The sequence below is a fragment of the Netta rufina genome (assembly GCF_964035555.1).
Source record: "Netta rufina genome assembly, chromosome: 6".
NCBI classification, from domain to species: Eukaryota; Metazoa; Chordata; class Aves; order Anseriformes; family Anatidae; genus Netta; species Netta rufina.
The window spans coordinates 38,245,809-38,260,237 of NC_140129.1; the positions used below are offsets into that span (position 1 = coordinate 38,245,809).

At 48.2% G+C, this 14,429-nt stretch overlaps 1 protein-coding gene across 1 annotated transcript; it reads left to right on the forward strand.

Annotated features, from left to right (window-relative positions):
• Positions 1-9,005: 9,005 nt before the first annotated feature.
• LYPD6 (LY6/PLAUR domain containing 6) lies at positions 9,006-14,226 on the forward strand (the record flags this gene model as incomplete). Its single annotated transcript, XM_084288621.1, has 4 exons — positions 9,006-9,123; positions 10,414-10,512; positions 12,894-13,024; positions 14,065-14,226. The coding sequence occupies 4 exons, from the start codon at positions 9,006-9,008 to the stop codon at positions 14,224-14,226; spliced, it is 510 nt and encodes a 169-aa protein (XP_084144747.1).
• Between the last annotated feature and the right edge of the window lie 203 nt (positions 14,227-14,429).

Sequence of the window (14,429 nt, forward strand, 5' to 3'; positions counted from 1 at the left end):
TTAAAAAAAAAAATAAAAAATCTGTTGGGGAGCTCGTGTTGACTTGCTTTGTATTATACTCTCAATTTTTAACATCGCTTTTTAAAATGTCCTTCTTGCATTGGTAGTTGGAGCTATTAAGAGCTGGTGCACGTTTTTCTAAAAGGAAAATAGAAATTCCTTACACCATTTTTCTTTAGTTAGAATCCCTTGTGTATATCCTAGTAGCTGGTTTTACAGCCAGTGACTTGTGGCATACCTAGAAATTACAGAAATTCAATCAGTCTTTCAGTGCCAGAATATGTATCTGTTGGTGAGAGTGGTGGGGATGATCACAGATGCTGTAATCCATGTTGGAGATCTGATATTCTGGGAGAGGCCACCATTCTCTGTAAGCACCTCGGCCTGATTTATTTTTTCCCAAAGTCTCGATACCATATAAAAAAGAGGGTAATTAAAATAGTGCCATGGAAAGCAATTTGGAATTGCCCTCATCAAACGTATTCTAATGTCCAGCAAGATTTTTGAGCGTTCAGTCCATCTGCTTGCTAGCTTCTCTGTTGGCTCTAGGGAGTGAGATTATCATATATTCTTCTAGGCTGATGGAAATACTTTATTTTTTAGTGATCTGTAAAATCTTTCAAAGAATCAGTTCTTATTAGTGCTTGACTTGGAGTCTTCTTTCTTCTCAGCTAACGGTGTGCACCCAGCTGTAGATGCTGCAGGGTGCAAAGGAGCCCGCAGTTTTTTGGGGCAGCTTCTGAGGGCTTCGGGAGGACTTGGAGATGTAATTTTTTAGTGCTCAGGAACATTTATGCCCGCAGTTTATCTCGCTATCATTTGCAGATAAGGAAATTGGAGGAGCTGCTTGGCTGCGAACAGGATGATGGAGGAAGGTGCAGTTGCTGGAGCCAGGCAGCACCCCTGCGGCTACAGTCGGCAGGTGATTTTTGGCAGGCTGTTGGGAATCATAATGGAATCGTGTAGTTGTGAATGTGTATGTTGAAGAAACTGGGGAGAGTTTAAATGTGAGGTTGTGCTCTGGACTTGGGAGCCTCATAGATGGCAATTGCCAGAAAAGGTCAGTTTTTAGAGAAATTAGTAGACGAGGAGCCGTGCATCTCCAAGGCAGAGCAGCGCCTCACGGATCAAACCTGTGCTCCTCGATGAGGTGGGGGTGGGACTGAGAGCAGCGATCGGCTCTAATGAAAACCCGTAAATCACGGCGATCCAGCAGCGAAAATGTCAGCCGTGACACAATGAAAGCTGCGCATCGTGGCCCGAGGAACGCCGGATGATTCATGTGCGAAAGTGAAGCAAGTGGGTAAATTGTGGGGGGGGACGCGTTTTGGGAACGACAAGCGCTTGAGCATGCTCGGGAGGTGAGCGTTGAAGGCAGATGAGTCGGAGCATGATTTTGAGGTATTCTTCAGCTATGCTGCAGATAACATCTCTCCGTTGGCAGACGCTGGAATTACCGATGATACTCCGTAAACACGCCGTGCCTTGGGAAACTGGACTTTGTAATGCCAAGATGATGAGGTGTTTGGATCTAGGCAGGGCAGATGAAGGGAGAAAAGAAGGAGCAGAGAAGTCTGCAGCGAGGAGGGCTCCCGAGGAGGTGGGGGTTTGGTGGAGCAGTGTCTGCAGGTGGGAAGCACACCGAGGTCTCACAGGCTAAGCCAAGGACACCACGTTACAGCTTCCCATTGTGAAGGTGATTTTGAAGCTTTTCAGTCATCCCTTTTCACCCACAAGTTAGAAAAATAAAGGAATTCAACGTGGCGTGTCCCCCACCCCACCCCGGGGACAGGAGCCAAATAATTAATTGAATTCAAATAACTCTTGCAAGCCTTACGGAGCAAAGGGGGAGTTGTTTGTTTTGGGTTGCGCTGGGTTTTGTTTTTTGGAGAAGCTATTGAAAACCTTAATGAATTAATGATGCTGGATGGTAGAGGTTGTTTACTCTGTGGATTAACCAGACAGCTGAGAGAGCACTAATTGGTCGGTTCTAATTTGGGTTTCTTTTGCGTAACTTTAATGAAACGTAGCTTTTCTAATGCTTATACCAAATAAAATGTGCTCTAATATCTTGGGATGACAGTAGAATAATTGCGTAGAGCTTTGTGAGAAAAGTACTTCGATTTCAGTTTCATGTGATAGAAGATATGGAATCGGTTTAATTTTGTTTTGTAATGACTAATGATGGGAATTTCTGCAAAGGCAGGTTTCCTGTGATGCCTGTTGCAGCCCCTGTGGAGCAAAGGGGGCGGCAGGGCTAACAGCAGAGCAGTGCAAGAGGATGATCTTGTTTATTTTGATGCACAGCCCGGGTTTTGGATGCCAGCTCTTGACTCGTTTTGATGGGGATGAGCATAAAGGTGAACTATTTTTCTATCATGAGGAAAACGGGGCTGGGATGCTTCCTGTAAAGCATGGATGAGGCTGGGCTCGTTGTTTACTAACCCCGATGCGGGCGCTGGCAGCGTGTCGCTGGAAATCGCCCGTTTCCAATTATTTCCAGTTGCCTTGAGGGCTGGCTGCCGACACCAGCAGCCCGGCTTCAAGCTTGCTCTTTGGAAGCGAGCAGAAGCGGGTCCCCACGGCGTCCTGACCCTTTTTGTGCCAGGATTTGTGTGTGGGTCGGCAACCCGGGCCTGGCATGAACTCTGGGTGAACCGCCGGGACCGTCTGCACGCGGGCTGGGCTGGTGGAAAACTGCCCGGGGTTCATTAGCAGGAGAAGCACAGCATCCTTGGTCTGCCAAAAAAAAAAAAAAAAAAAAAAAAAAAACCAAAACATGGTGCTGTGGTGTGAATGGGCAAGGTAAATATGTTGGGGAACATCTCACCCATCATGAGGAGCAGGAACAGGCTGATGCTGTCGGTGACAAAGCTCTCCTTTCCCATCCGTGGGGGGAAAGCTTCAACTTCTCAATTATTTCATAATAAAACCATCTTCTCTTCCCAACGGTGTTTTTTTGGGGCCATTCTCCCGGCTTGTACAGACCTCGCGTTGGGGGGATGCTGGGCAGCCTGTGGTTCAGTGCCTAATCTAGCATGTCAAATGTGCGGGGTGATGCGCGATAAGAGCTGTCACACGCAGCTCTGAAGATCTGAGGGCGAGGGCAGGAGCGGACCGAGGACACAATGGTGCAGATTGATGTATGGCTTTATTAAAGCACAGTTTGTTGCACTACGGACAGGCATTTCAGCTCATTCTTTAGCAGCAATGTCTTCTGCAGTGGTTAATCCCACACTGATGCCCCTGTCCTTGGCAGCTTTTATCAGCAAAAGTTGTGACTTGTTGTCGGCACTGTCGGTACAAAACTGCTGCACCTAGCCCTGCCAGAGAGCAGAAAAAAATAACTATCTTTCCTTTGAAGATACCTTTTTTTTTCTTTTTTTTCTTTTTTTTCTTTTTCCCAATTAGATTTTGAGATGCCACTAAGCTGTTTTTTTTTTTTTTAATTCTGCCTGAGCATGCTCGGTTAATTGGGCAGAGCTCGTTTTGTTGATCGGGTTTTGGTGCCTTGGCTCTCCGCTCTGGTCTCTCCCCAATTATTCCGTGTCACCGTCTCCCCTCGCAGCCAGATCTGTAATCCCACCCGTCCGAAACCGACGGCCTTGTTTGAGACCCGTTTTCCCCCAAATCCTCCCAGCCATTCTCTTGCAATTTTTTTACAGCCTGAATTTTCTGTGGCTGGAGCACAAACAAACTGCTCTGTGAGTTTATCCAGGACTGGCCTCAGGCTAAGCCGTCCTGCCTTTGATCTTTTAAAAACACTGAGCTTGTGCTGACGGTTTTCCTGGTCCCTAGATTGTCCCGATTCCCCAGACTTAATAAAAATGTAACCTGAAGAGCCCAGCGGGATAAGCTGATCCTTTTAAAACTCCTGTGTCTATATGCTAGCCAGGTACCTGGAAAACTGTTTTAGTGAAGGGTTCCACGTCTGGGTTGCGGATTAGATCATTACCAGCTCTGCTGTGTGGGATACACGCTCCTGTTTGGTTTGGTTTCCCCTCTTATAATTTTATCATTTAGCAGACTTATGAGAAACTTTGCTCTTCTCGTGTGTCTCATTAGGCATATGCTTCAGAAAATGCCTTAATATTGTAAACTTTATTGGCCATTGTTATTTCACTTGTCTCACTCACTTTCCTTTATTATTAGTGGGAAAATCCCAGGATTTCTGTGCTCATGCATGGTTTCCTTCTCCTCCGCCTGTGTGGAGCCGGGCTGTCTGGGGCTTGCGTGCGTCGAGGTCAGCCCCTGCTCGCTGCCACCACTGCAGCGGATGTCCCCACGCCGTAACCCATCACAGAGCAGCGGGGCCGCCCCAAATTGGGCCAAATCCATTGATTTCAGGGTCTGCTGCCCCTCCTGCCTCTGTGGCATGCCCTGCAAAAAAATGCAGCATAGGTCTCACGGTGATTTATTGGATCTTCTCTGCCCGTCTTTCTAATTCAGGACTGGTGTGATAGTCACAGGCTTGAATATTACATCTAATTAAAAATAAAATAGCCGTGGCCCTGCGCCACTGGGTGGTGTATGTGGTGGAGCGAAATGGGAGTGAATTATGTCTCACTTTGCATTTCTCACCTCCTCAGTTTGACAGATTTTAATTTCCATAAATTGCGTTTTCTCTTATGAAGATTATGGCCTGCCTGAATTTTAATCTAATTTTTTTTTTTCCTTCTGTGCCCAATACTGAGTATGAAATATGCAAGTAAAATATATCTACTTCAGTTTTCTTCCGCATTAACATGAAGCCAAGCTATCCTCTGGGGATGTGTGAATATAAGCAAAGTTTTACTACAGCTCATTAAAACAGCTGCACCTAGGTCAGGTGTTTGTACAGGTCCAAAGAAAACACCAGACTTGTTGTCAGACTGAAAGTGGAAACAGTGAGGGTCGTCTAACGAAGATGTCTTGCTACCGTGTCTCGTTAAAGATGGGATTGCATCAGGGAAGAGGGTGGGAGAGGGAACATATTGCACCCCCTGCACTGCCCCAGGACGCGGGCTTTTAGCTCAATGAACGGCAGGCTTTGTAATTAGCAGCAAGGAGATTAGATTGTCCATGTTTCTGGGAGTAATTTGAGCACTAATTGTGTTTGATTGTTTAATTACTCTTGCTTACTGGGATGGAGGAGAGGCAGTGAACTCTTCACAAGAGCTCCTATGGGTTCTTCAGACAGAGGTTGCGTGCGCCTCGCTGCATCCCGGAGCATCGGGAGGCCGGTGTGGATTCAGCCATTCCCAGGGCTGAACTGGAAAGAAAATCTCTAAAATGCAGGTGGAAAGAAGCTTTACTGAGGTGCTGGTGCAGACTTGTGCATGGTAGGAAGACCACAGCCAGCGGAGCCTCTGGAAAGGCTGCCCAGGATCCCGCATGGCTGCTGAAGCTTCAGCTCACGTTTGTCTTTGGACAGTAACATTGCATGGATAGAGGCCTGGGTTTAGTTTTTGGAGGTGTGGAGAGATAACTCTTGCAGGAGCTGGAAAGTCACACAGGTAATGTGCCCAAGGAGCAATTAATTACTTGCATGCACCCAGGAGCAGATCTTCCAGCATCTCCCTGCGTGTAGCTCCTTCAGCTTCGTGTACTGCCCATAAATAATTGTCCTAGCACGGCGTGGTGTGGGTTGCCACAGCTGCCCTTGCACGTGTGGTGCTTGTGCTGTGGTTTCTGCGATTTCTCGCAGATGTTGCTGCTTTGGCACGCTGTACTTTGTACCTCGGGGCTGACACATCTCGCCACTGAGAGGGAGCTTTCATTTGCTCCTGCTTTTCTATTTATCTGGAGGCAAAAATGCTGCTTCGGGGCACTGAGATGGAGGATTTTCCACGCGGAAAGATAAGCGTAAGATCAGAGAAATTTGGAGATGGGGCTTGGAGAGCAAGGAGGGGATGTAGGAGGAAGGTGGAGCCGAGATGTCAGCAGAAGTTATCCCAAGCATCAGCCTCCTGCAAGACCAGGCAGCCTCCATCTGCACCAGACACCCACCTGGGGGGGACCTGACCATGGAGGAAAACCCCAGAAATGCCCACAAATCGGGGATTCCTTCATGCCTGAGTACTTGTGTGGGGAGATTTGGTGTTTATAAGGAGCTGCAGCAGTGCCTTGCTGTTAGTTAGGAGATATCTACCTCTAGCTACCTGGATATCTAACCTGTGAGGACAAAGACGTCCTCGCAATCAGCCGCTGCCTCCAACAACGCGTCTGCCCCAGAGCCAGAGGCCTGGCGCTGGGTTTTGGGGCCGGGGACCTCCCATTGTCTGCGGCGAGGTGCCGGCGAGGCCGACATGCCGCCTCCCTAATGAGACCTGACACACAGGGCCATCGGGCTGCTGCTTAGGGAATCCAGCGGGTAATTTCCCCAGCGGCGTGTCAGGGCAGAGGGCAGGAAGAAGTAATCCTGCTGCGGAGCGGGCCGAGGATGCCTTTCCGTCTGAAAGGTGCTGCTGAAGCTGGAAAGATTGAGTTAACTGGGGCTTCTGTGTCAGTGCCCCGGGCCTTTTGTAAACAGACTGTATGATCTAAATGCCATGCGACTATTTCCCCTAACTACGGCCCGGTATCAAATTCAGACCAGGCCCATGCCATTTGCTGTTAGGCTGCTGCGTGCACGCTGCTAAATCTGGAGGGGAGCGGAGTTAATTCAGCAGAAAAAATGTGGCACCGTGTGTTGAAGAGCAAGGAGGCAGCTCAGCGATGGCTGGTGCAGCAGCTAAAGCCATTTGGGAAAATATTTTTGTCCAACATTTGGTGATTTTTGGCTGGAAGCCATGAACTAAGAGGGTCTTGTTGGAGAGGGAAACTGTCTTCATGTCCTTAATATGGAACTTCGTAGGGCTCGCACGCTTTACAAATAGAAGCCATCTTTCTAGAGAAAATATCAGTTTAGAGAGGGTAAGAAAGGGTAACTGAAAACTGGTTTGGGTCCAAAGTTTGCAGGTTTTAAGTAAAAGAGTTGTATCCATAATGACTCATATATTTCCTTTAAAAATGAAAAGAAAATGATACTTCTTATTTCATATGTGTGTAAAAACAGAGGGAATGAGTGTGAGCAGTAATTACTGACCCACTGATTTTATTTGAAATTATTTTTGGTATTCCACTCTCCATGAAATATCAGCATTACCTTAAATATCAACAAACATTTCCTCAGCCAGACGTAGCATATTCATATGTACATTTTGCCCAAAGGACCGAACTTTTATCTATGTCTACGTACCCAAAGTATTGGTAAAATATTGAGTATTCAGATTTCTGACAATAGGTACTTCTATCTATGCCTGGGTATCTCCGTTCGTGCTATGTGTGTGTGTATTTGTGTAACAACCCGCTATAAAATGCTTGCTGTGTCTGCAACAGTGGCAGGTGTTTTGTTAAATAACCAATATCAACTTCAGCAACTCTTCTGCTCTGCTCAGGAATTTTTGTATTTATTTTTTTTTAATTCCTTACCTATAATTAAATCTGTTTCAAACATGCAGAATGGAGGTGCGTAAATGAATTCTCTCTATTTATTTGTGGTTCTCGCAGCTCCTCGGAAGTGGTGCTGGCAATTAAGCTATTTGATTACAAGAGGCACGGCTGGGGTATTTTTAGCGTGCAGCTGGAGGATTTCTGCCTCCCTTTCACACAGGACTAACAACCACTTGTCCCCTGGTTCTGACAGCTAGGCAAGTTCCAACAGCTACATGGAAATTTGGCTGAATAAGCAGCTGGTTCCAGAAAATAAGGAGCGTGTGTGATGGAGGGACAACTGGTGTCCTCAACTGGCAGACTTTGAGCAGTGCTATGGGTATAGACACCTTTTGTGACTATGCTGGGAAAAAAAAACAAGAATTTTTTTTTGTATTATATGTGGGAGGACTCAGCTATGGAGCCTAAACGCATCTCGTTTGCTTGTGCTATGTGGTGCGTGACTTGTATTACACGTAGATATGTGCCCCAAAAGCAAAACCAGGCAGAGTGGAGCATGCCCACTTGATGCCATCGCTTGTGCACTTGATGCTCCATCTCCTCCCGTTGCTTTTGGCTCAGAGCCATCAGGACATGTGGTGATCAAGCTCCAGGTCAGGGTGTATTTGGGCACGAGGAGCTCAGAAACACAACTAGCCCTAAATGCAGGCAGGTAGCCCCCTGCCTCGCCGGGGTGGGCTCTGGCTGGCTTTGCTGGGGCTCTTTCTGAGACCACACAGGCAGCCACCCGTCCTCGTTCTCTTTGCTTTCATGTGGCTGGGAGAGGCTCGTTATATTTCCTTTCTGTTTCTAATCAGGATTTCATTTTCCCCCGGCTGATGCACATCTGTGGAGTAGACCCGATGGAAACGGGCATTTCCTCCTCTGAAAGGTTAAAACAACAGCATTTAACGCACCGCACTAAGTGCTATCTGCTTCCGTCAGTATTTTTATGGATTTCATGGTGTTTTAATAACGGGGCTGTTTGCAGAGAAGAGCCAAACCCAACGACAGGCCCCCAGTAGCCATTGTGCTGCTGGTCCCAAACGGGCCTCGAGCAAGGAGCAAATCCTCCACCACCAAAGGCCTGGAGGCAGCAGTGGGAGGTTTCATGGCCACTGAATCTCCTCTCCCCCCCAAAAAATGTTTGATTTATGAAATAACATTAAGTAATTAGTACATAAATAACGTCCCCTGGGCTCACTGAAGGCCTGCCCTTCACAGCTTCCCCTGGTGAGGAGAGGGCTGGGCAGGGCATGGTGCTGAAGAGGAGCCGAGGTAATCGCAGGATGGTTGAGGCTGAAGGCACCACTGGGTCCATCAGGCGGGTCCATCTATCCTGCTCGAGCAGGGCCACCTACTGCAGGACCATGTCCAGATGGCTCCTGAGCCTCTCTTGCAGGCCGGGGGCTGGTGGGAGCAGCCTGGTTTTGGCGCGGTGGGGTTGCTCCGTCCACGCCATCTCCTCACTTTGTGTTTTGCTGTCCCTAGGTGAGCTTTCTGCCCGCCGCCGCACTCCCAGGGCCACCGCATGAGCACGGCCTCGGCGGGCGATGGCCTCGCAGCCCAGGCTGGCCCGCGTCCTGCTGCTCGGCCTCGTGGCCGGCTGGCTGAGGGCCGCGCAGCCCCGGGACTTCACGGTGAAGGACATCGTCTACCTCCACCCCTCCAGTAAGCACGGACCTTTGCTTCCCAAGGGCTCCTGGTTTGCTGTATTTTTTTGCTTCAAGGGTTTCTGGCCACCTCGGTCACCCGGTTTGTCCAGGCACACCGATAGTTGTGAGCAAGAGTCAAATGTGGCCATGAGCAGCTGTGGCACAAACTGTTCACAACTTTATTTCTGTGACTGCCTGAAATAATGATATGGCAGTGTTAGGCATCCTCAGGTCTTCCATGGACTGTCCTTTTAATAGTTGGTTTGTTCATGTACAAGCTTCGATTTAATTCCATGAGAGTGCTAGCAGAGCTGTGCCTGCCATCTGTTCCCAGAGAAAACTTGTCCTTTCAGAATTTGGCTGGAAATTTTATACTCTATACAGGCAAAATGAAATGCTTATACAGTTACGCCCATAACCATGACCTGCTAACTGTCCAGGGTGAGACGGATGAGTTTAATCAGTGCTGTACTCTTGTCCCACCCCGGGCTATTCCTTTAGGGCAGCAGCAACCCACCTGAGGAGACTGGGGAAAGGACAGCTGACAAGTAGTGAGTCCTTCTGCATGGCAAAGGCCACCTCTGGTACCCAAACGGGGTCCAGCCCACACCGCTGTGCTCCAGGGGTGGGCAAGGGAAGGCAGTGAGGAGTGAGATGTGGCTCACGAAGCCTCAGAGGCTCAGCTTGCTTCGCCTCATGAAGATAAATGTGACCCAGTCACCATTTGGCTTCTGAGATGGTGGCAGCGTCTTGAAGACGTATTGAATGTGCTACAGAAACCCTGCCAGGAGACCACTTAAGAAGCTGGGCTCTTCATTAGGTGAGATAATCAAGGATGGAGGCTGCTGTTAATGACTGGAGGTTCAGCAGATTGATATTTTTTCCCTTTGGGGACATCAGCCTGCCTTCAAAAGTGGTCATTCATTTCCTCGGTGGGACAGTGTCCAGGAGTGTTTAATCCATCTGATACCACGTTATCAGCACTGGTAGAGTAACAGTACTGGATGAGAGCTCTGAAACCAAGAGAACAAACACTCCTTGCTCTCATTAGTACCCTTTGAAGTGGGTAGTAGGCATTTTTCCTGGGTAAACACGGCTGAAAAGAGTCCTTATTGCAGGCGTATGTGCCCTCCTGATGCTGCCGGTGGTGGCAGGGCTCTTACAAATCAGGACCAGCTCCTGGCGAAGTTGACAGCTATATTGGTAGTAAGATTTATCCAAAAAGAAGGAATATTGCCGTGTGCCTTTGAAAAGCAGAACCGGATTAATTGGGTCATTCTAACTGAATATACTTTATTCCTTTCAGCCACGCCATTTCCTCACGGATTTAAATGCTTCACCTGCGAAAAGGCAGCAGATAATTACGAATGCAACCGCTGGGCTCCGGATGTCTATTGTCCAAGAGGTAAGCAGCCACACGCTGGTGTTACCCTACCTTGCAGCACCTGCTCGATGCCCTGGCTGTGGGGACAGCGCTGAGCTGTTCTTCCCTCTGCATACTGCAACGCCGGCGGTCGCTGCTCCTGTTTGTGAGCCTCCTCTAGGTGAAAGACGTGTAAGTGATACAAATAATCCCTTAAGCTTTTCTGTCCCGTTGCAGTGGGTGAAGTTTAGGACTTTCATCCACCCCCCGTCCTCCTCCAGCTCGGTTACACATTAAATCAGGCTGACGTTTGTTTAAGGGTTGTATTTCTTTTGCTGGTGTGTGTATGGGAACTGCTTTGTTCAGTTCCCTCCCTTATGGCACCAGGCCCCACCTCACTGACACACCTCAGGGCAGCTGAAGCCGCCTCTTTTTGGTTGTCATCGAGATCTTTGCAGTGTTTTGGGTTATTAACTCCCATCACTCTGAAGGTGAGGACGTCTCAGGGCGTTGGGTGCCTGTACTCAACAACCAGGTATCAGCAAGCTCCCTCACCTTGCTGAGACCCTCACGAGACATTAAGGTTTTCCCCAGCCCCTGAGAAAGCCCCTTCACAACCAAGGACATGGGAACTGTGCTGGGGACACAGCTGTCCCCATGGCAGCGGGATGCTGCCTGGGTCACCCCTCTGCTGGTGCCTTCTACAGGCTCAGCACCACTGCTCTGCCTCTATCTGGCACCTCTCTGGTCTCTTGGGGGATATTACGAGTGTCCTCACAAACAATATTTATCTTGGAAAGAAAAAAGACAGTAGCTTGAATTCCAGACTAACCAGCTGTGTTTGCAGCCTGTGTCAGAGAGCTTTATCTGCTTGAGAATTTATTTGCTTAAAGAGCTCAAATTGGTACAACATCAACAATAATAAAACGATCGGGCTGGTTGGCACCAGATGAGACCAATATTCCCGGACACTCCCTGTTTTGACAACAGTAGGTGGTATTTGGGGTGATTAATGACGATGTTACCCGCACACAAGCCTGTAGCTTGTGTAAGGAGACAGGCGTGACTCCGAGGCCTGCGTTTAGCAATAACCAGCAGAACTGACTTGACCAAAAACTGTTAATCTGGAAAGAGAAGTTCGTGCTTAATAGCTGTCAGGGGAGGGGAACACCCTGCTTTGGTGTGGGATGTTAGAGATGGGAACAGGCGAGCTGCGAACCTGGGGCTACCTGTGAGCTCCAGGTCAGAGGGCTGCTTATCTCCTGAAAACACGTGTAGGACACGAGGGGTTCCACATTTTAGGTACGACAAAAATTTATTACAATGGAAAGTTAAAGCATGAATCCCTGTACTGAGCAGAGACTGGGAGAAGCGCTTCCTAGAAGACAGGCCTCCTGCTGTGCATTAGCCTTGTTTGCTGGCATTTATTAGCTTCAGCTCAAGCAGAAACTGTTAGTGATCTAATTTGTATGGGAATATTGCATTTAATGCTCCCAGTCCTCTATCTTTGGATGTCCTGTGGGCGGGCCAGCAACTTGTGCAATGGGTGATCACCCCTGCAGCGGTGCTGATGCTCCAGCCACCGAATGCAGCAGCCAAAAATGCTGTCAGAGGTGGCAGTTTGGGAAGCTGGCTCCCACAAGCAAACGTGCTGCTCTGGGCCATGTGGAGTACCAGGTCTGGTGTTCCTGTACCCAGCTTAAAGCAGAAAGGGCAAACTTCTCTCGCTGGGCACATCCCAGCCCTTCTGGCTTGCTTAAATTTAGCCTTGCTGTCTGGGACCTGACTCACCTTTTTGGAGCAAGCTGCCTGCAGCACTACGGTGCTTAAGAGCATCGCCTTTCATGCTGCGATATCTTGGTTGAATTGCTCTGAATTTCTGTTCTTTTAGGTAATAAAAATGTACAGGAGTTGGGCCCGTGGGGTCCCCCTTTGTCCTCAACCCCAGAGCAGTACCTGTGGGTTAGATGTTGTGCAGGGGAACAGACACATCTCCGAGATGGTTGCACTATATTTGCTAAAATACACGGTATCTGTTAACCTAGACATGCTTGGAAACAAGAAAGAAGCCACCTTGAAAGAGTTACAGGGGTTGCTAGAAGCTTTATTTGTTCCATCTGGGCCCTGAGAATTCATCAGAGAAGTGAGAGCTGTTACTGTGATTATCCAATATGTGTGTGTTGCTTCAGTTTGTCTGTAACGTACAGACCCACGTTGCTGTTGGGAACAAATCTTTGAGTTCCAGGGTGCTTTGGGTTTGGGTCAGAGCTTGCAGTGTGCATTCAGTGACATCTATGTATTGTAATAAATACAACAACATTCTCTTCTTTGAAATACTAAGGTTTCTTTCCTGTTTCTTCTTACACGTAGACTATCAAAAGCCTCGAATTTGTCAGGTAAACACATTTTTCTGTGCTTTCTAGGTACGAGGTACTGCTTCAGCCAACACATGATGAAAGTTACTGGGGAAAGCGTATCCGTCACCAAGCGCTGTGTGCCACTGGAGGACTGTCTGTCTACTGGATGCACATACGTGAAGCACGAGGAATACAAGGTGAGGAGAATTGCCTTTTCCTTGTATAAACGCTGGGCAGAATCTGCCTGGCCCCTGTCGGGAGTCCGACTGGTTGGGTGGGTAACTCAGCCTCGTCAGAGATGGAGTTTCTGTTCTTAACGAGCTCCAGCTCATTTCCATTTGTTAGGGAGACAAAGGAATAGCCTCTCCCAGAACAAAAGCATAATCTCTGTAAATAAGTGTCCTGGCAGCAGCTCAGAGGAGAAAACCGCTCCCCTCTGCCGGGAAGTGGGAAGTGCTTTGTGTGGTGCTGCAGCCTCTGCTCCGTGACCCTCCCCGGCCTTCTGCCTGACATGGGCAGGGGAAAGCCCCCGGCCCTCAGCAGCAGAGGTTTGTGTCTGAACAGAACAGTCATGCATAAAAGATGTTTCTGAAGGTTGATATTCAACCTTCCCAAACTTCTCCAGCGGGTTAAAATCAAAAGCTTTCTGGATGCTCAGGCACTCTGCAGTCCCTTCTGTGCTTTGCACGTACTCATCTTGGTGCTCTCGGCCTCTGGTGCAGTGCGTTAGTGGCCTTCTTGCTCTGAATCTATGTTCTCCATCAGGAAAATATTGCAGCTGGGCTTTCCTGTCCCCAGGGAGCAGAGCTGCAGGTGGGCAGTGCTTGTGGACTGCCACAAGAAGTGTCTCAGACCAGTGCCTGCATAAAAGGTGAAGGCAACAACAACAAATCTGCGAATATGGGAATACTTGCCCATTTCTTTGAGTTCTGACTCTGCTTCTGCAAAATAGCATTGTTTTCCCCATCGAATTAATTATTATTATTATTTTAGTGGGGAGAAAAGAAAAATAAGCTCTTCACTGGCTAGTGCAGAGAACGCCCTGCATTGTTCCTGCACAGGTGGAAGAGCTTGTTGAATTGTTCTCAAAGTCAATGGGCTTAAAAGAAAGAAAGAAACAAGCAAAAAATCATTATGGAGACTGTGCTGATTTGCAAATGTCACAATTTCCTGTCTGTCTTTATTCAGTGGCAGTGGTATTTTCCAAATAACTGAGTTGACACCTCCTTTCTTTCAGGTATGCACTTCCTGCTGCGAAGGCAGCATCTGCAATTTGCCTCTCCCAAGGAACACAACGGATGCCGTGTTCACGACCCTGTCCCCCCTCAGCAGCACAAAAGGACTTTCCTGTCCCGTAACGCTGACAGCCGCGTGCCTCTTGTTGGGGTTCCTGTCGTAGCATCGCCTTGTGCTGCTCTACGTGGCACACAAGCATGAGGATGCAGCCTCCTCACACGTGCTCAGGATCTGTTTTCTGGAGCTATCTTTGAAAAACTGACTTTTGTTAACAGTGAACTGGTGATCCTGCTATGTAGATGAATTTGAAGGGGGTAAAAAAAAAACAAAACAAAACACGTTTCTTTACCGTTTGCTGAAGAAACT